Source organism: Stylophora pistillata, chromosome 3 (assembly GCF_964205215.1).
Source record: "Stylophora pistillata chromosome 3, jaStyPist1.2, whole genome shotgun sequence".
Taxonomy (NCBI): domain Eukaryota; kingdom Metazoa; phylum Cnidaria; class Anthozoa; order Scleractinia; family Pocilloporidae; genus Stylophora; species Stylophora pistillata.
This window is the reverse complement of record NC_142521.1, coordinates 48,083,430-48,109,788: the sequence shown is the minus strand read 5'-3', so window position 1 is coordinate 48,109,788 and position 26,359 is coordinate 48,083,430. Positions and strand designations below refer to the sequence as shown.

Below are 26,359 nucleotides of genomic sequence, written 5' to 3'. Positions count from 1 at the left end.
GAATGTATTTAATACGAGTTGCTGGCTTATCGTACATCTCGAATTGAAATAAATTTACCTACCTACCTACCTACAGAGCTTCGACAGAGCTTTTAAAAACGCCTCTGCTACACTTAGTCATTCTATTATTTTGTTGAAATTGCATCATTATGAAGTAAGAGGTAAAGTCTATGATTGGTTTCAATCTTATCTATCCAGCAGAGAACAATTTGTGTTTGTTAATGGTCATGACTCTGATTCCCTATCAGACACTTTTGGGGTTCCTCAAGGATCTGTTCTTGGACCTCTGTTGTTTTTGTTTTATATCAATGACTTACCTAATGCCTCAGAATTTCTCACCTTTCACTTATTTGCTGAAGATACTAACATTTACTGCTCTTGTAAGAACCTTAACGATCTTGAACTAAAGTTAAATCGTGAGCTAAAAGCAGTTGCGGAGTGGATGAAATCTAACAGACTAACACTTGGTATTCTCAAAACAAATTTTATTCTCTTTCATTCAAAAAAGTTAAAACCACACACGTCATTTAATCTAATGATTGATGGTGTGAATATCCAACAAGTTTCCACAAAAAAATATCTAGGTGTTACCTTTGACTTAAATCTGACATGGAAGAATCATATGGATGAGCTGTGCCTAAAACTTTCAAAAACTGTAGGAATCTTCTCAAAATAAGGTACTATGTTGGCATTGATACACTTCATATGCTTTATTATTCGCTAATCTACCCCTTTCTTATGGTATCCTAGTTTTGGGTATAAGATATCCAACTTATTTAAAGCCAGTGATTACTTTGCAAAAGCGTATACTCAGAACTATGACATTTTATGAACCAGCATCACACTCAGAACCACTGCTGAAATCTCTCAACCTTTTAAAATTCTCTGATATAATTCATCTTGAGATTCTTCCTTTTGTTTATCAGTGGTCCCATAAAATAACTTCTTCCTGTTTTATTAAATACTCTAAGCCAATATCTTCTGTTCATTCACATTATACACGTCAATTACAGTATGTGAACCTGTTTGTAAACCCAGTTCAAATAACTCAATATGGTATTCGCTTCCTTCGTTACACTTGTACTACACTATGGAATTCATTACCGATTAATGTTAAACAGATCACTCCTTTTTTTAGATTTCGTCAAAATATAAAGAACCCTATGATTGATAATTATAATAGTGTTAAATAGTAAATATCTTTTATTCTTAATAGTTAGTATGAAGTAATACTTTTTTTACCTAAATTGTTTTTAACACTGTATTGCCTTTGTTTAAATTCTTTGTTCTGGGACACCCACTCGAGTTGCTCTTAGAACTATTTGGGTGCCCTAAAAAATATTCAGCTCTGTTGAGTTTGTCTTTCTCAATAAAGTGAATTAACGTCTCCCCACAAATTTCATAACAGTATGTATGCCATGGATGCTAAAAACCGTGGTTGGCTCGTTCTGTTCATGTGCAAGCCATGGATCCGGGATCATTTCGTGAGCCCCCGTTTTTCAAACCCCATTAGGGCAGTTTTATGTTGCATTCCCCTTTCAATAAAAAACTTTATTGCAACTTTATCATAGCCCTATGTTTTTACAACACATACAGGTTTTTCCACTTTTGAAAACTGTGAGTTACGTTTGAAGACTGTGGTCTACGTCTGAAAATCTTAAGTCTACGTTTGAAAACTATTGGACTTTTTTTGAAAAACTGTTATTCTACTTTTGGAAACAGTTGGTCACAGTACATTTGAAAAGTGTTCGCTAAACTCTCTGTTAGAATGGCTTCGTTTTACGTCTTTTAAAGGCGTCAGTCGACTGCAGAGTCACAAAAAAGGCGCAATTTATTATAATACTCCTGCTTCACAGATATGGTATATTGTTTGAGGAATCACGGATGTTTGACTAATTGCTTTTGTTGATATCATCGAGGTTCTGCAGCTCACTCGTCACATCAATCTTAGCCTTAGGGTATCCAAGAATTTCCTTAAGTTTCTGTCTGAAGTTGTAGTTCATCAGGGCATATACGAAAGGGTTGACAGCAGAATTAAACAATACCGTCATGTTGGAGATGGCAACCACAAAATGATTCATTCGATATGATGTGAAAAAGTGCAAGGTGTACAGGAACTGAATAGTGCCCCAAGAGATTCCAAATATGATACTGACAACCACAGCCATTAAAGTCACCCGCTTGCGGATTCTCATTATGCCCTGTGGTTTGAGTAGGGGATGACAAAAGAAAAAAAAAAAGGTTAAATTACTGAAAGTCATTGCTTCTAAATTCGGGAAGGGTTTTCTAATGTGCGTTTATATTTCAAATGTTTTCATCGTTTGTTGATGATAAACCCTAGTTCTAAAAGTACCAAAGTTTTCGAAATCAATTAAGCTTTTAGCTCTGCTTTGGATCTACTGCATTTCGTAACTTAGTCATCTTACTACCTTATCTATTCATCCGCTTAAAATCATTGATAATCCTTGAGATCTGATCGGCTCTCAGCGTGTGATTTATTCTCGAATCGCACCCCTTTCTGACCTAAATCGCACCTTTTTCCCAGCCGACGAAACTAAGATAAACCACCCTAAAACAAAAAAACCAATCGAGAATAGATTTCAAGTCTTCAATCGATTAAACTGCAAGAAAATGGAAGACAATTTTTATCATTATGTCGTAATTTTCTACCTGTTGTCCCCAAAAAAACAATTAAGATCCTGTACTTGGGGAATTTCAAAATTGATGAAATAAAGTGGTAATCATCATCGTTTCAAGCTATTCTGATCTGGAATCATAATCGTGATTTAAAACCACTTGCAAGACAAACTTTCTCGGCTCCACGCTCGTAGATTGATTTATCACATCGTTACGCATCATTTTGTAAACGCTTACTTTTTGCTGAAATGTCGCCGGATTAGTGCTGCTTCGTTTGAACCACAGGGCAAAAACGACTCTCGAGTACAGCACCACCATCAGTAATAAGGCGATAGTTACTTTCGAGGTAACAAATAAAGTAAAAGCCTTGATCTTCCAATCGTCAGGCCACATTTCATAGCATAAACCGTTGGTGACGGTCATATAAGAGATATTTGGAATGTTGCACGTCACCGCGATAATCCAGGCGGAGGTTAATATCACCTGAAAATGAGAGTTAATCTAAGTAAGTCTGTTACTATCGTCATCATCAACGTATTCGTCATCGTCACCGCTATCATTACTGCTATCCTTATCGATAAATTGTTGTTGTTGTTGTTGTTGCTGCTGTTTTCGAGGCTACTAGTTTGTGAAGGATCTCTGGAACAAACCTTCAGTTTGCGATTGGTGAGTGTCCATCTTTTACTGCGCGGGTAAATTACTGCGTAATACCTTTCCACAGCGATTGCAACCAGAGTATAAATCAAACAAAATGCTGCAACCCATGCGAAGCCTCCACCAGTTACCAACTTGCACAAAATTGAGCCAATCCAGCCTCCTGGGTGTCTTATATTGATGCTCACAATAAGTTTGGGTGCAATCAACGCCGCGAAGAGGGCATCTCCCACAGCAAGGTTGAGAATAAGGATATTTATGGGCGTCCTGTGTTATTCAAAATGTATGCACTTAGATAAGTAATTGCATGATATCCTTAATTATCCCTTCATATAAAGGGAGTATAACAAAGGTAATTTGGTTTTATCAACTGTGTTGCTAATGTACATTATCCACCGCAGAGAGTGGATAAGGTTGACGCTTTGAATGTTAGTTCTTCGTCAGAGCCCTTCAATTCCTAGATTTTAAACATTGAACATGAAGGCGGCCAAGTCAGGGCTGTTTGGTCATGCTAATTTGTTTCAAAATTCATTGCCTTTCGGGGGCGTTTCCTTTTTTTCCCGCTTGGTTTTGTTTCTTGTGTGGATCATTTTTCATGGAAAACAGATCCGAAGGCTACAAGCAAATTGAATCTGATTCAGTTGGCGTTTTCAACTGTATAAAACGTAAAAAAAAAAACTTAAAGGATTGATGTAGGAAAACGATAGAATTTACTTGTTTTGACAAGCTAAATGCGTTCTTAATAAGTAGTTTCTTAGAAATCGACTTTGAAATAAAAGCTAGCGCTAAGAAGTCACGACGTTTCGACCTCTCTGAAGTCATTTTCAAGTGAGTAAGTTTTCCAAATCAGCATAAATATGTTGAAGCAAGTTGAAGACGATAAAATGTGGCGAACGCTGAAATATGTGAAAAAGTATAAACAATATACAATGGAAGAGAATAAAAGAATAAAAGAATAAAATAATCGTAGCACGAATTGTTCTAAACAAATAGTTTGGCGCGAATTGAATCGCACTCTTTGTTTAGCCTTGGTTTCAGTTCTTTGATAAAAAAACATTTAAAAAACAAGGCAGTCAAATTTGTTCTGACACTTCCTTAAGATTTGAAAATTCTGTATGATGTCTTTTGGCTCCAAGTTGTGCTGATCCCTGAGGTGGTGTCCGATTGCCGATTCTTTGTGTTGTTCAATTCGTTGGTGTAAGTGTCGGCACGTGTAGCCGACATAGCCTGCATCACACAGGCCACACTAAAATGAATACACCACGCATTGTTGACTAACAAGAGGCGGTTTGTCTTCCCTGACCCTAATTTCATTCTTGATATTTTTACTTGTATAAACTGGGCTAATATCTACGTTGATCTTCCGACAGAGGTCAGCCAACTGTTTTCGTACTACATTTGCAGATTATTTTATTCTTTCATTCTCTTCCATTGTATATTGTTTACACTTTTTCACATATTTTAGCGTTCACCACATTTTATCGTCTTCAACTTGCTTCAACATATTTATGCTGATTTGGAAAACTTACTAAATGCGTTCGATGGTCAAAAGTAATCCATCTTGACAGTAGATTGTCACAATGTAGGTCTGTTACGGTTAAGGGTTCATTTTTTCGAAATAACAGTTTTTCACGAGTATTTCATTCGGTAAATTTAGTTCTAAAAGGATAGAATTTCGAAAATCCTTGTGAAAGAAATGATAAAACAAAATCTTTTGTTTCAAATCCTAACTACACCTGGCACAAAAAGCAAACTGCCTCTTTCGCATGAATGATATATTTATTTTGTTTCCTCAAAAACTCAACAATGTTTTTGGCTTCAGGGCGGAACTGAGTTTACCTAGTTGGGTAAAGTTGCTAATCAAAGTGAAGATTTTGCTTTACGTTGCAATTAAAACAAAATGGAAATAAAATTTTTCGAACACACAATTGAACCTGAAGGATTACAAGAAAATACTTACTGGCAACCACAAAATGGAAGCATGCAATGTATCACACGCAGAAAGTGTTGACGAATTAATGAAGTTAGGTTAGATTAGACCTAAATTTTATTGACCAAAAAGGTTCCACCGAGGAGGTTAGGGGTTACTGGGTGCAGATTGTAAGTATACCTGAGATTTCTATTTTTCCATATTATCGCACAAACGAGCGAATTTCCAATGACATCTACCAAAACGAGTAGGAGCAGTACTGTTGTTATGGACATTGTCTTACAAGACCAGTTCCAAACGGTCGCAGTTGTTCTGGTGTCTGATTGATTCAAGCTGACTTGACTCTAAGAGTTCTACATCACACGACGGTTGATTGACAAATGGTCTAGTGGGACCTAAGGCTCCTTTTATAGCGCGCCTTCGTGTTTAAGCTCACATCTCATTTAACGTTTAAAACGACATATTAACGCCTGCAACCATTATGTTTTATACGAACCTCGCAAACTTTTAAACACGTTCTCTTGTGATACCTGCGAAAGTATTCAGTATAATTTCCAGTAAGATTTTTGCGGACAATCTGATCGATTTCTCTTACATTGTATGCTGAGACTGAAACTTTTCACCTCGAGCAAAGCTCCGTCGCACGGCCCAAACAAATATGGCGAGCAACTGAACTTCTTGTCTATCTCCGTGTCAAAACAAACGAAAGCACACCTCACTCTGATTGGGCAGAAAACACAAAGATTTTCTGGCACCAATCAGATGCCAGAACGGCTGCGACCGTTGGGAACTAGTCTTGTAAGACAATGTGTCCAGGGGCTCTTCCGCCCTAACTTGAAATCGACTCACAGCCCCTGGGTCTCCGGGTATGAGAAAATAAAAAAATATATATAAAAATAAAAAATGTTAAAAATATAAAAAAATTAAAAACAAAAAATAAAAAATATCAAAAAATGTCAATAAAAATATGTATATATTTATCTGGAGGAGATGCTTTAGCTGGCTGTATAGTGCTCAATACGTATAGTAGAGCCTAAATAGAAATAGAAAAATCAACAACGAAACAAAGTTTCCGTGACTCGTAGTTTCATGCTTTCGCAATCATCAGACGGTGTTTATTCCAATGGAAGACATAGCTTATATACAGAATGCTAATTATGCGGTGTGAAACCTATACGAATTAGGCGGTGTGAAACTTAGTTCCTATAATTAGTGACACGTAATTCTACTGAAAGTGAATAAAAGCTAAGTTTTAAAGTTTGATAGGTATAGTTTGTTTTCGTGGCGGTATTTGGAAACTAGTTCAGATCTCGTGTTGAGTAAAGTGTTTTTGTCGGCTTGGAGAATGCGGACTTTTTCTGCGAGGCACAGACTATATTTCTTAGTTTTGTTAGAGTAGGCAGGAGCGTGGCAGAGAATAGACCAGTGAATCGAGTAGGTTGTTCGGCTGTTTTTCAGATCCCAGATGTGCTTTGATAGTTCGGTGGAGTTGAAGTACTTAGGGTCGCGGAAAGAAAGTGTGTGTTGGGTGTAGCGACGTTTAAATCTACCTTCTGTGAGACCTATGTAGTTTTTTCCATTGGGGTCGTTGTTCGTTGTGACGTTGGCTATGTAGATCAGGCTTGTAGAGAGACATTTATTATTTAGGGGGCAATTCGCTTTCGTCCTGCAGTTGCATCTATTTTCCTGGGTAGTTTTAGGGGTGTCAGGAATGTTTTCTTGGTCAGTAAGCAAACTTTTACGGTACACAACAACAGTTTTTATTCTTTGATATTTTTACATAAAATAACAGTGGAATAGTTTGCCCCGTAAATAGCTAGAAAGCTAATCGTGGCTGGGTAAGACAAGTACCTGAATAATATAAATCGTTTAGTATCTTAGGACAAGGAGTCGTTATTTACACAGTCACACAGTCACAGAGTCACACAGAAAAAGATAAGAATACATTTAAACTTAGAAGGTGTATCTATATACCTACTTTTTTAGTGATCATGGGGATTTGAATATAGTTATCTTCTTTTTCTAAGATATTAAATAGTAATTTGCGAAGGACTTTTTTAGAAGCTTTCTTTGGGAGGTCCATCATACGGCTTGGTATCTTAAATCACAGCTTTACACCGATCTGAGAGAAGGAATTGCTTTGTATTTCTAGTCTCGAACTTTTAACATAAAACTATCCAGACGTAAACGATCGTGTGTTGCATGAGTTAATATTAGACGCTTTCTGAAATAGATTTAGTATGTTTGCTGGGGCTTTATCGTTATTGATATCGTGCATTAGGGTTGATACGGACTCGTAATAAAGAAAAGTTATCCGAAGCACCTTTGCTATAAGAAATAAAGGAATTGCATGGTCATGCCAGTCTGCGAAGTACAACAGACGAAGGTAATTTTGGTTTTAGACAGCGAAGAACAATTCGCGAAATAGCAAACTAAACTACCATTTTTTCTCCCGTCCAGCACAAAAATAATACAAATAAATAAACGCCCTATATTATGTGCTCCAATTAAGATTGAAAACTAATAATCACCTTTTCCTGTATTTATTTTGCTTTTCCTTCCCTGCGCATTTTTTCTCACCAGCTCGATCTATGGAGTCTCAGCTGTTCAAAATGGATGGCTGTGAATAAGCGATTTTGAACTGCAAAGAGAACAGTCATCCCGAGGTGCAAAATATTGATCAGAGCTCAAACATATAAGTTCTAAAGAGTAATTGTATCCTCGCTTTTCACCCCACGTCAACAACTCACCTGATGTGATATATCCACAAACACTTGGGCGTATTTCTAGTAAAAGGATCTTTTCTTCTCCGTTCCGGTGTTAAGTATCATTGAAACTCTTGGCCAGTCATCAACGTAAATAAGCTGAAGTTACTTCTACTGTTTTGATGTCATTTTCTTCAACGCTTTTCAATGACGGTGTTAGACAGAGTCTGATAACTTGCCAAAAAGGAAAAAGCACTTAAGTACGTTCAAGATGTTCAGTGTTTAGCGTCTTCTTGCTGTCAATCGGTTGTCCGGGTGAATTATCAGAGCACAAAAGAAACAACCTTAGAAACCAAGATGCTGCTCACATAAGCTTCACCCTTCTTGACAGAAACGTGTAGAGTTGATTAGCGTCTTAAGTTATTACTTTACCAGGTTTATATATGCATTATGCAGGGTTTCGAAAAACAACCTATATTACTTCAGCGTCACTGGAGAACATTGCTTCCTTTCGAAGTAGGGCCTATATTTATTAGGGCGTTTCTTGAATTAATTTTGCTGAGAGATGGTCAGAAGTGGTAACTCTCGATAGCCCTATATGAGCCGTACTTTGCGTAACAGATTTGCAAAGCTTAAACTGTTTTTTATAGCAGAAACATTCAACGGAAACTCATAGTGTAAAGAAGTAAACGCTAATTGCAAACCAGCAGTACATAGTCAGGTTATCTCAACCTAAATGTTGACGGAAGTGTGACCCACATGCACGCTGTAGGTATTTACATCAGGGCAAAAGTCAGCACCCCAAGCTGACTGATTTCGATTCGGAGAGACATTTTATTGCTGACCAAAACTGCAGAATTCCTTCATGAGGGCTTCGACAATATGTTTTCTCTGTATAGTTCACCCAGATATTGTTGTTAGTTACAAATAAATAATAATACCACATCTCAGTGTTAAATCGTTTTCAATTCTTAATAAACTATTAGTTAGATTGGTATTGGTTTAATATCTCTAGTAATCTATATCTAATCAACTTCTCAAGAATATCAATTCCAAAATGACGTCGATCGACAACAAAACCTTGTTATATTTTTTTATCCTTGATATTTTGATATTCATTTGCCGAGCTTAAGTTATTATAATACTTGCAAAGTTTAAATTTAGAGAAATCGATCATTCCCAAATTTTATGAAGACTCAGTTGAGAATTCAGTCATTTCTGAGAGTACTTTCTTGTGTGTACTAATATGAAACAGGTTTAAAACATATTCATTTAAATTCATGGCAGTCTTATCTACTTAGGTTCCATTGAATCAATTGATAAAGCATGCTATGTTAAAACAACTGTTCCAATCGGTAAATAATTGCAATAAAAATGTGATGTAAACCATTCACTTCACTTAGACATTTCCAGGGTTAAATCGTATGATTCATGAAACGGGAAAAGATGAGATGAGAAAATATACACTATTGGTCTCGGATAATAACTCTCAGCTAGAATTAGAGCTAGACTGATTGTAAGATATAGCTTTGTTTAAAAGAAGATAAAGATATCAGACATGAGATGTAATTCACAGTATTACTTAGAATGTTACTGCTTTTGGATGTCTTTAACTGGAAGAATATCAGAGCTCGTATAAGAACATCGGTGGGAGAGATGGAATATAATTTTGAGTTGAAATAGAGCAAAAATAAAAACTTTACACTGACTTCTCTCCCGTTTTGGAAACATATTGGTCTTTCTTACGAGGTAATTAAGCAAACTGATACCGGGAAATAAATTTTATTCTTGTTTTAGGTATCTGTAAAAAAAAAAACAAAGTACTCGGTAACAGCCGTTCTTGATCATTAAAGTTCCAATGAGCATATCAGGTTTATTTATGTCTGTGGGTAAAATCACCATTCGAATCCAAGTGGAGGAGTCAATATTAGATTGTCTCAATAAGGGCCAACTCTTCTATGACGTCACGTGACACTTTGCTATCAGACATCTTCTCAAGAGCGTCGTGTTTATCAGCAAGAACCGACGCGAGCAACTCACAACGATCGCAGGTTTCTAGATGATCATGTGGACAGGTCATGTGATAATCCTTGTTCTTTGTATTACTCAGGGCATATGCTCTGCAATGGTCTGGAATGTTGGATTGCTTCGAAACGTTCACCTGCAAAGACGATATCAGTTAGTCACAAATAATCACCTTTTATTTGCCTAGGTCAACACACGACATAACATATGCTTCACTAGCGAGGAAAAACGCAATTTTTAAGCGGTCTAAAAAATTCGAGCTTTCTAGTCACGTGACTAGAGACATAACAACCTCGAGGTCGCATTTAGTGTGTCTTCATGAAAACATTTAACAAAGCGTTAGTTTAAGTTTCTGTACGCTCCAAACTATAAAATGTATATCCACCGACCTAGTCTCCCACTTTTTTCACTCAGGCAAACTATGTGAAGTGCTTTCAGTTGCTCAGTGCCTGTCCTTGCATTGAGATAAAATGCCCTTTTAGACGCCCTTTTACGTGACTGATGATGTCATCACTTCAGGTTTGCGGAAAAATATACTTCAGGGCAAGCGTCTTTTTCAAGCTTAAACCTGTTTTTTGAGATCTTTATATATGCATATCATAAAGTTTTTTCAATTTTACCCTAAAATTCGACCTTCAGATAACGCTTTGCAGGCTTCGGCCGCTCCTTTTGTTCCCTTGCCCAAGTTATTCTCGTAAATTCGTCGCCCAATCTGTTTACTACGTCAGCGAGATCGTCGAAGGCCTGACTCCCTCCAGAACCTATAGAATCGAGACCTTAAAGAGGCTTTCGTACAGAGGCGAAAAAAACAGTCAGGGTTCTCAAGACCGTGCTCCGGTAAACCCACCCATCCCACCCCAGGGGAGGACATCCACCACACAGTAAAATCTCGTGCGTGGGAAATTAACGTCTCCTACCCCCAACCCTGCAGGAGACGGGACCTCCATTTATTCGTCCCATTGAGTCTTCATAGGATGTCCGACGGTCCCTGCATTCTAGAAAGGAATTTAGCTTTTCAAGTGCTTTTTTATTCTGGTGTGAGGGGATCGTCTATGTCTGTTGGGGAGTAGACACTTAGCTTGTTGCTGGAGTCTGAGAGAAGACACCTAGCTTGTTGCTGGAGTCTGAGGGTCAACGAGAAAGAGAGACGAAGGTGTGCTTTCTGCCACTTGACTTCCTGATTTGTACTCAAATTTGTTTCATCCTGTAGTAAATTGATGTAATTAAACTGTTAACCTAGAAAGACACCTCCTCTTATTTAGAAATGACCTGAATGGTAGATGAATTAGCTATACATTTGACACATGAAATGCGGGGAACCATGAACTGCAGTGTTCGAGGACAGGCTTTGTTTAATTAAAGCTAGGTTAGTGTTTAAAAGGGTGGGGGTAGCGGGTGATGGTGTTCCTGTTTCTCAAACTGATTTGCCTTCATCAATGAGTAATAATTAACTTTTTTTACGTAGCCGTGCAACCCCTTTCCCGGGCTGTCTTTTCCTTCAACACGGTATAGTGGCCTGAGGACAAAGTTCAACACGGTCACAATAGCTTTAACGTCAAGTAATATTCTCTCACCAAAGACAGCTCTTCCATTTGAAAAATGACTTGGCTATCCTAAAAAACCACTCGTGAAGTTATCATCTCAGTTTTCATTTTGTTCAACATTTCCTGCATTTAGGGCACACGCCTAAGATCACAATTATCAAAACACAAATTTTATCATAATTGTGAATACCCAAATAAAATTAGCCTGTTTCTGGTGTCTCGTCTGGTTAACTGGGAAGCAGCGCTAACGAATTCGAAAGTAAAAAATAACGTGCGAGAAAAATTGTAGCGCGGGAAAGCTCCTCACTCCAAGCCCCTCCCCCCATTTCGTCTCTTGATTCCACTGTCTTTCGCGCCAGCGCGCTGCACCCCAAAGGCCTGCAAAAGCCTTTATTGAAACACATCTAGACAAACCTACAAACAAACAAACCATCGCCTTTTCTGAGATTGCAAGGTTAAAACCTCGTAGCTGCATTGTAATTACGTTTCGTCAAGAAAAACAACAATGTTGATGCTTATATATTAAAGAATACAAACCTGAGCCAACGGCAAGAAAAAGTCCAGTTTCTTGTAACACTGCATAGGAGCCCGCTTTTCTTAAACCTATATCTGCTTTTGGCCTCTTATTAATATCCTCACTATGATTATACAGTATACAAGGCACTTTACACTTGTCCGGAACTCGGCGTGTGCATTGCTGTATGTGCTAGACATACTGCCATCTGATCAATATTCGGGGAGAAAAGAATATGGATGCTCTCGCCGGAATCAACTCAACTTCATTATCTATGCCGTGAAACGCAAACATCGCCTTGGTCCGGTTACATCCCACTTACAGCTAAGTAATGGAATACATTCCTTTGCTCTGTTCCTGTCTATTTTGTCGTGACCACACTGGCATCCCACAATCGATAGAAATCAACAAGTATTTTCTATAATTCTTAGGTGGCTTGAATCAGCTTCTGTGTTTTCAGTTCTTTAAATTTATTAACGCAGATGTCAAAAACTGACTGCTGTAAAATTAAATTAATTACCACCAGACTATATATATCTTTTAAACAATAATTAATCGTAATGATATAAATAGATATAATGGTCGAAAAGCACGGTTAGAGGTTTATGAGCAATGCTGTTTTTGCTCTTTCAATCAAACAATCCTTTTTTCAGTCACACGGAGCGGACAGAAGGGCAGTAAGCTAAGAGCATCTTAAGCTCTGTATTGACTGCTGAGTTAACACTTCGATTTATTAAAGCTCCTTCGTATATTGTTTACACCAGTTCGTTCGGGTTAAGTAGCCGTCCAACTTGAGCCAAAAATCGTTGAATGCTCGTGCATTCATTCCACCAATTACAGTAGTGTGATGGACCAATCAGGCCAAGGGTTGGAGACACAACCAAAGGTATCGTCGCATTTCGCTGACCAAGGACTTGTCTGAAAGCTCTTCGCAAACTCTGTCTCCCCCATGGCTTCCAGCAGTCCTTATATGTTGTATCCGTATTCGTCGATTAATACGCATTGCGGAAGAATTTCGTTCCGTTCCATTCCGAACGTACCCAGCTCAAATTTGGATGACATCCAGTCTGTTTCGTTCAACTGGTAATGGTATGGACTTGCAAGTTTAATGCGTGTAGGCACACCGTCAATAACTTTTCTCGACAGTCCTGCTGGGTACGAATGCTTCAAAGCGCCTTGTTAATCTCACTCAAAGTAAGCATGCAGTTCTTATCCACTATTTCATTATGGTATTCCTACATTTTTTCATCCTCCTTCATATTATTGCGACCACCACGTGGCTTACAACCAAGGTATCCACCATTAAAACGAAAATTGGGAGTTTTATGCGATAATTCTGAACAAGAAACCAGTGTAATTCAGATTTTATTCGCACAATGGAACATGAACTCAAGAGATATGAATCTGTATTCCCTCAAAGAAATGTTGTTCTTGTTAATACGCCCTTGAAATTAGGTTAATGAGTATCGCATAAATAAAAATTGTTCACGTCCAAGCTTACTGAACTGATTTTACTCAAATGTTATTAGAAAGGTCTTTCGCGTTAATGAAAATTTACTTTCTTCTCCGTCATTGTTATCATTGTCATTTTTCTTGTCATGGACATCTGCATCGTCTTTTCCATTATTGTCGCCGTTTTTCATTTTATGTTATCTTTGTCATGATTTTTCTAGTTACTAGCTTTCTAAGAGATACAGACCTTCAGCCTACAATTTGTGAGTTTCATATTTTACCAGGCGGATCAATTACTGCGTAATATCTTTCTATAGCGATTGCGATCAGAATATAAATGGTGACGCTGCTGTAACCCATGCAAAGCCTTCACCAGTTATCAATGTGCACAAAATCAAACCAATCCAATCCTCTCGGAGCCTTAAATTGGCACCCACAATAAGTTTGGGTGAAAACAAAGTCGCGAAGAGGACATCAGCCACGGCAAAGTTGAAAATCAGTACATTTATTGGTGTCCTGCAGTACTAGATAAGATGAACTGGTAAGTACTTGGTGTAATCCTTAATGTATGTTAATGATGCAGATGACTATGTATTCCCATATGTTCTTCTGTATTGATGCATGTAGGAAGGATTTCACCAAGTACCTACCGATGGACTAAGATAAGTATTCTAAATCATCCCTTTATCCCCGAGAGTAATGTGGGAAGAAAACATGGAGCGTTTCCGCATCGTGATTATTTTATATCTTTAGAAATAACCATGGAGGACTGACAAAAGCATAAGATATACTTGACCGTCTGGAGTCGATCAAAATGTGAAATCACAGTATTACCGTTAATAATAATAATAATATTTAATACTTATATTGCGCTTTTTCTATAAAAATACTCAAAGCGTATTAATTATTAAACCCGGTAAAATTACAATATTTACAGTATAAAAATTTACAGAGTATTAGTAAAACATAGAATCTTTTAAAAATCACAATATTAAATAAAATAAATAAATAATGTAACTAAAAGCCTTTTTAAATAAATACGTTTTAACAGAGCGTTTGAAGGAGTTGGTTGATGTTTCCTGTCTTAATGGCAGGGGAAGACTGTTCCATAAGAGGGGGGCAGCTATTGAAAACGCGCGATCTCCCATAGTCTTCTTCGTTCTTAGCCGAGGTCTTTCTAACAATATACCATTATTCGTATATGTGCACGATCCTTCGCATTAAAGCACTATTTAAGCAATAGTGAAAATCAGACCTGAAAAAAATTCAGGCCTGTACGGGATTCGAACCATTGACCTCTGCGATACTAGCGCAGCGCTCTACCAATTGAGCTAACAAGCCAACTGGGAGCAGGCCATCAAATTAATTCGACATAAACCCGTAGATGATAAATCAAACAACAAATATATATGAAATACATATATATGAACTGCGGTTATGAAACATATACGTTTCAGTTCATATATATGTATTTCATATATATGTATTTCATACCGCAGTTCATATATATGTATTTCATATATATTTGTTGTTTGATTTATCATCTACGGGTTTATGTCGAATTAATTTGATGGCCTGCTCCCAGTTGGCTTGTTAGCTCAATTGGTAGAGCGCTGCACTAGTATCGCAGAGGTCAGTGGTTCGAATCCCGTACAGGCCTGAAATTTTTTTCAGGTCTGATTTTCACTATTGCTTAAATAGTACTTTACTGCGAAGGATCGTGCACATATACGTTTCATAACCGCAGTTCATATATATGTATTTCATATATATTTGTTGTTTAATATACCATTATTGTTATGGCGTTGTTGATAATGTGATTCCGGCAAGACAGAGACTAGATCCTTAAGATAGCTTGGCGCCACACCGTGAAGTATCTTAAATGTGACAAGGAGAATCTTAGAATCTACACGCAAGCGCACTCGTAACCAGTGGAGTTCTCTTAGCAAAGGAGTAATGTGACAATACTTAGGTGCGCAGTAAACTAATCGAGCACTGGCATTCATGACTCTTTGAAGTTTCTTAATTTGATCCTCAGGAGCACCGTACAATAAACCATTGCAGTAATCAAGCCTGCTTGTGATAAACGCGTGAACAAGCCTCTCGGTGGACTCACGAGACAGATACTTCCTGATGTGCCGGATATTGTACAGATAATAAAACGCGCCAGCGCAAGCCTTAGTCACATGAGTCGACATGTCCAGATGAGAATCGAACCAGGTGCACAAATTACGCACCGAAGAGACGGGCGATTCCTCAGCTTGGCCAATCCTGATCTTGTCAACGGACACCTTCGATAACTGTCTGTCTGTGCCAATGATCAAGAACTCAGTTTTGTCGTCGTTTAGCATCAACTTATCATCTCTCATCCATGCGCGAACATCGCGAATACAGTTTTCAATCGCTATCACAGCATCAGCCTCACTGGTCTTATCAACGGGATTAAACGATATATAAAGTTGAGGAAAATAGCATCGTTTGATATATTGGCTAAACATTGTGCTTGTAAATGAAGGGATATGAAGTGGAACGACGTAGCAAAAAAGAAAATTGCCCATTAAAGTGCTACTGAGACCAGTTTAGCGTTTGCCAGGCTACTTACCACCCCCACGAAATTTGGAATGAAAGTTCGAAGTGGAAGTCTGTTTGTTTTAGACTTTTTTTCCTCGATTCAACTCCGCCATTACTCAAACCACGAAATGGCCGCGCGTAAGTCTGTTACGTCATATTATGCTCAAAATTTTCGCGCACGCTCGTAGTCGAGAAATGGACGGAGATTACTGTACTTTAAAGGATTTAGGAGGGACTAATCGTCATTTTAAGGCCGGAAATGCCACCCTAGAGTTGTGCTGTGCAGGATTGAGCAATTATTCTTTAATAAAAATGCTGAAATATCGCTACACAGGCCAAACGAAAAAGTTACGAAAGCTAATGGATGGCATTCCTCCGCCCACATCGCACCTCCACCCGAAAGAAGTATCTCTGTAGATTGGGCCCAAAAAAGGATTGCCCCCGGTGCCATTCTTAGAATATGGAAAGTAATTTTCAGCTAGCTATATCTCCAAAAAGGCGCCAAAGGGCGAGTGTTGTCACATCGTAATAGTTTCCTTCTTTCCCACCTCACGTTTCTAAACCCTGAGAATATGCAACGATTGAACTTTTCGTGAGTCAAATTTGTTTTGATTTTCTTTGTTATCGATGTATTCATTCCTTAAGACTCGTGATCCTCCATGTAAGATTTAAACACGAACAATTTGTTTTGCTGAAAAAAATTATTACCTTTCCTTAAAAAATTGCATAAATGTAGCAATATTAGCTCCAATCTATGAATATCAATAGCTCTATGTTGCTCTAGGAGTATGAAAAATTTTCTACATCCCTAACTTCTGTCTCTACAATTAAGAAGAGAAGCCTTTTACTTACTAACATTTACTGCTCTTGTAAGAACCTTAACGATCTTGAACTAAAGTTAAATCGTGAGCTAAAAGCAGTTGCAGAGTGGATGATATCTAACAGATTCGCACTTAGTATTCTCAAAACAAATTTATTCTTTTTCATTCAAAAAAATTGAAACCATACAAGTCATTTAATGTAATGATTTACGGTGTGAATATCCAACAAGTTTCCACAATAAAATATCTAGGTGTTACCTTTGGCTCAAATCTAAGATGGAAGAATCACATTGATGAGCTTTGCCTAAAACTTTCAAAAACTGTAGGAATCTTCTAAAAATTGAGGTACTATGTTGGCATTGATACACTTCATATGCTTTATTTTTCGCTAATCTGCCTCTGTGATTACTTTGCAAAAGTGTATACTCAGAATTATGAAATTTTCTGAACCAGTATTACAGTCAGAACCACTGCTGAAATCTCTCCACGTCTCAAAATTCTCTGATATAATTCATCTTGAGATTCTTTCTTTTGTTTATCAGTGGTCCCATAAAATAACTCTTTCCTGTTTTACTAATTACTTTAAGCCAATATTTTCTGTTCATTCGCATTATACACGTCAGTCATTAAATGACAACCTGTTTTTAAACCCAGTACAAACAACTCAATATGAGTCAAAGGCCTCCATAGAATTGAAGGGACTCTTTTGAACATCATTGTTTTTGCTCATGGAAGACTCGCACGGTCTTGAAATCTCACAATATTGTCATGAACAAAGTTATTTGTGGTAGGATGAAAGCAACCAAACGCAATTAGCTCCTTCACTTATCCGCGAAAATTCATAGTTTTGTTTCGCTCGTGAAGGCAGCAGTTCTTAAATTGTTAACTAATCAAGTTTTCAACGGATCCAATATTAGGGAAGAAAAAATAAACCGCGTATGAATTTTACTTGCTCAGAGGTTCCTTTGAGAAGGGTACAATATCAAAAGCACTACGTACAGTGCTGCTGCGCAAGAAAAACCGGGAAAATGATTACTCTGGAAAACTGAACTTTAACGGCCCTTATGTGGCATCGGATCGTAAACAATCGAAGCGATTGACGGTGTTGGATTTGTGACAGAACTCATGCTTTTTTGTTCATTGGAGGAGTCGCATGAAAGCAACGCTGCTGAGAATAAACTTTGAAAATCAGTATTTAAGGTGAAAAAATCGCATATTGAGGACGAATATTGGTTTAAAGAACTGCAGTGAATCCCGAGGTGTTTTCGGTCTCTCCTTGTGAGAATGCTCGGGAATTCTCAAGTTAGGGCCTGGTAACTATGACAGTGTATAAACCTAAAGGAGTGAGTGTGTGTGTGAGTGAGTGAGTGTGTGATTCGTTTGCACACTGGACTCATTTACCTACTGGACTTTCTACGAAGGGAATAGAATCTACAACCTTCCAATTTTACTTTCTGTTGCTCCACCACTGAGCGAAAAAAATTGCTTCTAGTTAAAGTTAGTAGACAGCATACAGGGACGACTTTTTGTCTGTTTCCTTGGATCCGCTCTTACTGTACACGGAGGTAGGCCACGGTAATAATCAAATTTGAACGCCAAATTTCTTTAAAGATTAAAGTCATTATTAATTCCTTTATCACTTGCTAAATAGCGTAAAGTAGATAAGAAAGATGGCAAATTATAAGTTTAGTAATGAAATGAAGAAAGGTGTTCTTCGTTTTCTCGCGAATGAGAGGAACAAATTTTGAGTCCTCATAAGAAATGGAATCTGAGGCCTTTATTAAATGATGGTTTTAGTCGTGCATCACCCTTAGGGAAATCTTCAGCTCTATTGGGTTTGTCTTTCTCAATCAAATTAATTAACATCTCCCCAAAAATGTCATAATAGTGTGTACCATGGATGCTAAAAACCGTGGTTGGTTCTTTCTGTTCATGTGCAAGCCAATGATCCGGGATTATTTCGTAAGCTCCCCTTTTTCAAACCCCATGGTACAGTTTTATGTTGCATTCCTATCTCAATAAAAAACTTTATTACAGCTTTATCATAGCCCCATGCAATGAAAACTGTTGGTTACGTTCGAAGACTGCGGTCTACGTTTGAAAATCGCAAATCCATGTTTGAAAACAGTTGGACTTTTTTTGAAAAACTGTTATTCCACTTTTGGAAAAAGTTGGTCTACATTTGAAAAGTATTCGTTAAACTCTCTGTTACAATGGCTTCTGTTAATTTTTGTATTTGCGTCTTTTAAAGGCGTCAGTCGACTACAGAGTAAAAAAAAGCACAATTTATTATATTGCTCCTGCTTCACAGATATGTCATATTGTTTGAGGAATCATGGATGTTTGACTGATTGCTTTTGTTGACAACATCGTCGTTCTGCAGCTCACTCGTCAAACTAACCTTAGCCTTGGGGCATCCAAGAATTTCCCTTAGTTTCTGTCTGAAGTTGTGGTTCATCAGGGCATATACGAAAGGGTTGACAGCAGAATTAAACAATACCATCATATTGGAGATGGCAACCACAAAATGATTCAATCGATATGACGTAAAAAGGTGCAAGGTGTACAGGAGCTGGATGGTGCCCCAACAGATTCCAAATATGGTACTGATAACCACAGCCATTAAGGTCACCCGCTTGCGGATTCTCATTATGCCCTGAGGTTTGAATAGCGGATGACATGAGAAAAAAAACACATGTGGTCAAATTACTGAAAGTCATCGCTTCTAAAGTCGGGAAGGGTTTTTCCAATGTACTTTCATGTCTCAAATGTTTTATCGTTTATTGATATAAACCTTAGTTATAAAAGTACCAAAGTTTTCGAATCAAGCTTTGAGATCTGCTTTGGATCTACCGCATTTCGTAATTTAATCGTCTTTATACCCCATCTATTTCATCTGCTTAAAATCACCCTTGAGATCTGATTGGCTCTCAGCGCTGTGATTTATTCACGAATCGCACCACTTTCTGTCCTAAATCGTACCTTTTTCCCGGCTAACGAAACTAAGATAAACCCACTAAAACAAAACAACCAATAATAAATAGATTACAGTCTTCAGTCGATTAAACCGCAAGAAAATGGAAGACAAAGAGGTTATTATGTTGTAGATTTTCTACTTTTTCTCCCCAAAAAATAACTAAGATCCTGTACTTGGGTGATTTCAAAATTGATGAAATAAAGTGGTAATCCTCATCGTGTCAAGGTATTCTAATCTGAAGTCATAATCGTGATTTAAAAACAGTTGTAAGACAAAATTTCTCGGCTCCCTTCAGATTAATTTATCACATCGTTACGCATTATTTTGTAAACGCTTACTTTTTGCTGAAATGTACCTGTCGCCGGATTAGTACTACCTCGATTGAACCATAGGGCAAAAACGACTCTCGAGTACAGCACGACCATCAGCAATAAGGCAATGGTTACGTTCGAGGTAACAAATAAAGAAAAAGCCTTGATCTTCCAATCGTCAGGCCACATTTCATAGCATAAACCGTTGGCGACGTTCATGTAAGAGATATTGGGGATGTTGCACGTCACCGCGATAATCCAGGAGGCAGTTATTATCACCTAAAAATGAGAGATAATCTAAGTAATTCTGTTGTTATCGTCATCATCAAGGTATTCGTCATCGTCATCGCGATCATTATTGCTATCGTTATCGATTTTCGAAATTACTAGTTCGTGAAGGATCACTGGTGACAAACCTTCAGTTTGTGATTGTTGAGTGTCCATCTTTTACCACGTGGGTAAATTACTGCATAATATCTTTCCACAGCGATTGCAACCAGAGTATAAATCGAACAAAATGCTCCAACCCATGCGAGGCCTCCACCAGTTACCAACTTGCACAAAACTGAACCAATCCAACCTCCTGGGTGTCTTATATTGACGCTCACAATTAGTTTGGGTGCAATCAACGCCGCGAAGAGGGCATCCCCCACAGCAAGGTTGAGAATAAGGATATTTATGGACGTCCTGTGTTATTGAAAATATATGCACTCAGATAAGTCATTGCATGATATCCTTAATTATCCCTTCAAATAAGGGGGTTTATTTCTTAAGAAACTGTGGTATTGTGTCGGTGGGGGAGTATAACAAGGTAATTTGGTTTTATCAACTGAGTTTATAATCTACATTGTCCACCGTAAAGAGTTGATATGGTTGACGTTTCGAATGTTAGTTCTTCGTCAGAGCCCTTCAAATCCTAGAGACAAAACATAGAGCATGACGGCGGCCAAACCAATACCTTTCAGAGGAGTCACCCTTTTTCCCCGTTGGTTTTTGTTTGTTGTGCAGATCATTTTTTCATGGAAAACAGATCCAAAGGCTACATGCAAATTGAGATAAGATTTTTCTCTATTTGAATTTGATAAGAAGGTAGAATCTGATTCAGCTGACGTTTCCAACTGTATAAAACGTTAAAAAACTTTAGGGGATTGATGTGGGAAAACGATGGGATTTACGCGTTTTGACAAACTAAATGCGTTCGATGGTCAAAAGTGATCCATCTTGATATAGGTCCTTTAACAGTTGAGGGTTAATTTTTTCGCAAAAACAGTTTTTTCACGAGTATTCGACTCAGTAAATCTAGTTCTAAAGGGATAGAGTTTCGAAAGTCCTTTAGAAAGAAATGATAACCGAAAAATCTTTAATTTCGTTCCAAATCCTAACTACACCTGGCACTAATAAGCAGATTGTCTCTATATTATGAATGATATATTTATTTTGCTTCCTTAAAAGCTAAACAATTTTCTTTGGCTTGAGGGTGAACTATTTACTTAGTTGGATAAAGTTGCCAATCAAAGTGAAGATTTTAATTTACATTGCAAGTAGCACAAAACGGAAATACAAATTTTCGAACACACGATTGATCCTGAAGGATTACAAGAAAGTACTTGAAACAACCATAAAAGGGAAGCATGCAATGTACCACACGTCGAAAGTGTTGGCGAATTAATGAATTAGCTTAGATTAGACCTCACTTTTGTCGACAAAAAATGTTCCCCCGAAGAGGTTAACCTGGGTGCAGATTGTAAGTATACCTGAGATTTCTATTTTTCCATATCATCGCACAAACGAGCGAATTTCCAATGATATCTACCAAAACGAGTAGGAGCAGTACTGTTGTTATGGCAAAAGCAGTAGACATCCTGAATTAGAAAGTGTTATCATGTAACCTACATGGGAACAAAAAAGACAGAAGGTTAACTTACATTGCTAAGAAGAGGTGTAAGACCACAGATATCTAAGTAAGAGAAGGAACTGTAGTAAATAATTTTCCTAAAGATCTTGTTAACAATTTCATTATTCAAGAATGAGCGTAAAATTTCAGTCTTAGCATTCTTACCAGATTGGCAATTATTTGAGCAAGTAGAGAGGACTTTTTTCCTTGATTTCTGGCCTTAAAAAGTGTTTAAATAACTTGCATATTATATAATATATGCTTAAACGTGTTGAATTCCCAGTTTTAAAGTGAGCAATCAAATTTTCAGAAAAGAAAACAATGGCTCAGTTTTATGTTGACTAAACCTTGGATTATATTGAGTTTAAATTAAATGTGACGAAACAAAGTGAATCGAAGATTCAAAATGTTAATAGCTAGAGAAAAATACAAATAACTGAGAAAATATAAAATTTTAAAAATATTAAAAATATTGAAAAATTTAAAACAAAAATATCAAGAAATTTCAATAAAAAAAATAAAAAAATATATCAATAGCTCAAGAGCAAGAATTAAAACCTTAGCCATAGTAATACCCTCTTATGCCTAAAAATACCGTGGGAGTTTCTTTAGACGACGCAAGAGAAGAGATTTGTTAAACGATTCGATTTTATCGCAATTATTTAGAATTTCTTTAGCTTTTGAAAATTCAAATAATGCGTGGGTATTACTATACTCACTTTGCCGCAACATCCGCTGCGGTGAAAAGTCTTATAATCATTTGTGCTCACTTCTGGTTAGAATCTATTTCGAATATTTAGTTCCTATATAATTACATATGACGTGAAAATGGCCTCAGAGTCACTTTCTTGAGGCTCAAAACCCTCTAAGAAATAAAAGGGACACTTTTCAATATGATTATGTTTCTCACGGAAAACTCATTTTCCATAAAGACCATAAAGGTTCCTGCTTGAAGTTGCGAAAGCTCTGATCTCTTGTCAGTGTGAGAAGTAAAGTTACTCTATGTTGCTCTTTTTGAAGCTTCCTAACCTGGCACTTTAAGACTGTTCTAGCCGAATTCTCGTTTTAAGTCCGATGTCTGATAAGTCTTTTTAAGATAGAATCGCTGTAGCTTACCGTAAAGATATTCGACATAGCAGTAACTTAGCGAGCAAACCTTCTCAACAACATTAACACGGGTGCTTTAACGAAGCATGGAAAATTGAATTAACCTTCAGCGGTAATTATAAGCAGCTGCTCAAATAGATGAAATCAAATTCTTCTCGGCTTTCAAGCAAATTCAATTAATTCATTTCACACAACGCGGAGGGCTTTCACAACCTTGGTTTCTAGAGCCACTCTTAAAGTTCTGTTACTGCGAGGAACCAATATTTCCGAGTGAGGCCATTTAAAGTATACCTTTTTCATCAAGATCAGGGCGGATGTCGGCCTTCCATGCATTATGTTTGACCAAAAGACACAATTCACTCGGAATATGTTTGTTTGTACTTGTAGCAACAAGATCCCCTGTAGATACTGATGCCTTAGGGAAAAAAAAAATACCCATTGTAATTAGAGAGAGCGTCAGAGCGAATTAGGTCCATTCGCTCTGACGAAGGGCTAACGCTCGAAACGTCAGCTTTTTAACTCTTTACGGTGGCCAATTTACAATTTCAACTTAGTTGATATCATCAAATTACCTTGTTACCCCCACCGACGCAGCACCACAGTTTCTTTAGAAACTAACACCCTTTATTCACCCATTATAATTGTTGAGACATTAACGAAGCAAGCCAAGGACTGTGAGAGGCAAGATTACTTGGTTTTATCAACTGAGTTGATGATGTAAATCCTTCTACGTGAACTGACTTTAGTGGCTAGCTCCAAATCCTTACAGCTGCTTTAGCCTCTAGTAATGATCAAACTTTCCTCTCAAAAAATTGCCTCCTGATTATGAGTAATTTCCCTATTAATTCAAAGAAATACCTCCTTTGGTGAGCCGTAAAAGATTTGATAACTAACATCAATATCTGGTCACTAAAGGCAAACTTGAGCGACAACTCCAAGTGCATTTGAATTTCATCTTCCTCGAAAGTTAACACACGATCAAATTTGAAAAGTTCGAAAACGTTTTTGATAACCGAGAAAGAATAACGACGTCTCTATAGAGTGGCGCATTCTATCTAAGCTGCGTGGATCAAAGAAGAAAGATTTCCTGTCCATTTGCTCTAAGTTCCGTCGGTTGTCACCTCATCATCCGGACAAATTAGCTAAATGGAAAGCGTTCCAAGTGTTTCCTTGAATGGATATCGTTAATCAATGCAAAAAAATATGTAGAACTCACGCTCGCCAGCTCTATTAGAACATAAATTGTATAATAAAGAACTTAAACTTTGTTCATTTCTTGCTATCAAATGTGTTAGTAGATAATAATGGCTTCTGGTTGCTCAAACTGAATATTTGACTGTTTATAAATGGTAGAAATTATGCTATGTTGTTGCTGTCAAGGGGATTCTGGTGGTGAATTTGTTTCACAATTGACTGTGAAGATGTGCCCATGGGTAAGGAATTTGATGTCAATTCCGCTCCTCCTGCCAATTCAACCTAACGTCCATAAGTGCATTTAAGTGTGGTAACTAAAGCCAGGGAATGTTTTTTCCATCAGCATGTTAAGGTTAAATTTAAAATCCTCTATTATTTTACAACGTGAACATAACACACGTAAAGGAAAATGATTTCTTGACCAACAAACCTGATACCTGTCAAAAACTGCAGGTCATGCAAGCCTCAAGCATTCTACCTTTGGGTGACACTTCTTAAAAATGGGTGATTGGGAAAAAAAGAATGAAGCCAGTAGAATTCGACGCCTTGTACACATTTGGCTGACAAAAATTCCGGTAGCAACCAAGATGAATACTAAAAGATCAACTTACTAACTGTACCGGTGCTATTTTGTTTCGAACATGCAGTGTAATGTTCTCTTAAAGCATTCACGTCCAGTGAATGCGCGTGAGGGGTTTTCCAGAAGAAAATTTTCTTGAATGGGTCTCACAAATATCTTCCCTTGGGCGATGAATGAAATAAGGTATTTCATTGCGAGTCCGTTTGGTCCAGGGGAAATAATTCTCAAATCTCTCTTCCCTGGTTCTTCATACATCAGTTCAAAACCCCCTGCATCTATCAACTTTGGGAAGATTTCTATGAAAATGTCTCGAATTTCCATTTCATTCGATTCCTCGGGCACAGAAATCTTCACTTCCCCGAAACCGGCCATCAGCAATTTTCTCTGTTCTTCTGCATGTGGGGTTTCCGATTGATCCTTGTCACTCAAACAGAGAAATTTACGTGATTATTTTAATCCTTTTTAACTTACCCTCCGATACCTTAGCCTTTCGCTTTTTACCCCTTCGCGAGTTATTCAACGTTGCATTTAGGCGACTACCGGTATTGCTCGGCTGATAAAAATGATATGGAAATAACGATTTCAGTTCCATTTCCACCCTTGAAGAGCCAGCAGCTGTCAGTTCCACTACTACTGGAGAGTTTTGAATACTTTCAACAGTGGTCATGGCTTGTGTCGTAAGCCTTTCGGCGGCCCCTGACAGCATCCTCGCCACATTTGCAAGGTCGTCCGTCACGTTCACGGAAGGGTGAAATGAACGCGGGAAATGACTAGTTACCAAGTTTTGCTCCATAAACAGGGCTTGGTTAGTCCCCAAACTGCTGCATCATATTTTTTAAAGAGCACCATTTACAAAAGTAAAGACGTCATTTGAGAAGATTCTTAACACCATTTTAAAAAACAGAGGCAGCATTTACAATACTATCGGCACCATTTATAAAATTTAGGCACCATATGAAAGAACGAAGGCCGCATTTACAGAAATGTAAGTACCATTTACGAAAATGCAAGCACTATTTACGAAAAAACAGAGGGCCTGAATTGTGGCGGGTGTGGCACCTCATACTGGGGATGCCACTTAGTAATGAGTAGAGAATAAGATACCTTACTCAAACATTCCTGATATGATTGGCTCACATCTATTGTCTAAGCTACCCGTTACGAATACGCCTACGTTTAATCCAAGCACGTTTTATATGAAGGGAGGGCCTGGCGAGGAGGAGGATGACTCTACTTACTTGAGAGAGAAGAGGTCAACTATATAAAAAGTTCGTGTCAAGATTTTGGCTTATCCTTCTTGGTGGGTCAAGTTTAAGGTGGCCAGATTAACTATCACATTTCCGCTTAGTTTACATATGGCTTTTAATTTTCGACCAGGCAATTCGCACAGGAGCCCAAATACGTCTAACTGTTTCTCAAATGTATCGAAGAGCACAAGAAGGA

At 37.7% G+C, this 26,359-nt stretch overlaps 3 protein-coding genes and 1 non-coding gene across 9 annotated transcripts; all 4 read right to left on the bottom strand.

Moving 5' to 3' along the window:
• Positions 1-468: 468 nt before the first annotated feature.
• On the bottom strand, positions 469-13,652 carry LOC111337329 (allatostatin-A receptor-like). The gene is made up of 5 exons (XM_022943611.2): positions 13,568-13,652; positions 7,753-7,819; positions 3,288-3,558; positions 2,875-3,120; positions 469-2,201 (listed from the first exon to the last, which is right to left on the bottom strand). The coding sequence occupies exons 1-5, from the start codon at positions 13,650-13,652 to the stop codon at positions 1,893-1,895; spliced, it is 978 nt and encodes a 325-aa protein (XP_022799346.2). The 3' UTR covers positions 469-1,892.
• On the bottom strand, positions 9,693-26,352 carry LOC111337312 (QRFP-like peptide receptor). 6 transcript variants are annotated; one of them, XM_022943601.2, is made up of 6 exons: positions 25,388-26,352; positions 21,896-22,030; positions 20,558-20,828; positions 20,169-20,420; positions 10,572-19,509; positions 9,693-10,087 (listed from the first exon to the last, which is right to left on the bottom strand). In XM_022943601.2, exons 2-5 carry the CDS (start codon positions 22,000-22,002, stop codon positions 19,159-19,161), a joined length of 981 nt encoding a protein of 326 aa, XP_022799336.2. In that variant the 5' UTR covers positions 22,003-22,030; positions 25,388-26,352; the 3' UTR covers positions 9,693-10,087; positions 10,572-19,158. The 6 variants fall into 6 exon arrangements, with proteins under 6 accessions (XP_022799336.2, XP_088608581.1, XP_088608580.1 ...); XM_088752455.1 differs by lacking the exon at positions 25,388-26,352 and adding an exon at positions 23,434-24,856; XM_088752454.1 differs by lacking the exon at positions 25,388-26,352 and adding an exon at positions 23,152-23,420.
• Trnat-agu (transfer RNA threonine (anticodon AGU)) lies at positions 14,730-14,802 on the bottom strand. Its single transcript has one exon. It is a non-coding gene; the product is annotated as a tRNA-Thr (tRNA).
• LOC148736532 (uncharacterized) lies at positions 15,225-15,959 on the bottom strand. The gene has a single exon (XM_088753079.1). It carries the CDS (start codon positions 15,957-15,959, stop codon positions 15,225-15,227), a length of 735 nt encoding a protein of 244 aa, XP_088609205.1.
• Positions 26,353-26,359: the final 7 nt, after the last annotated feature.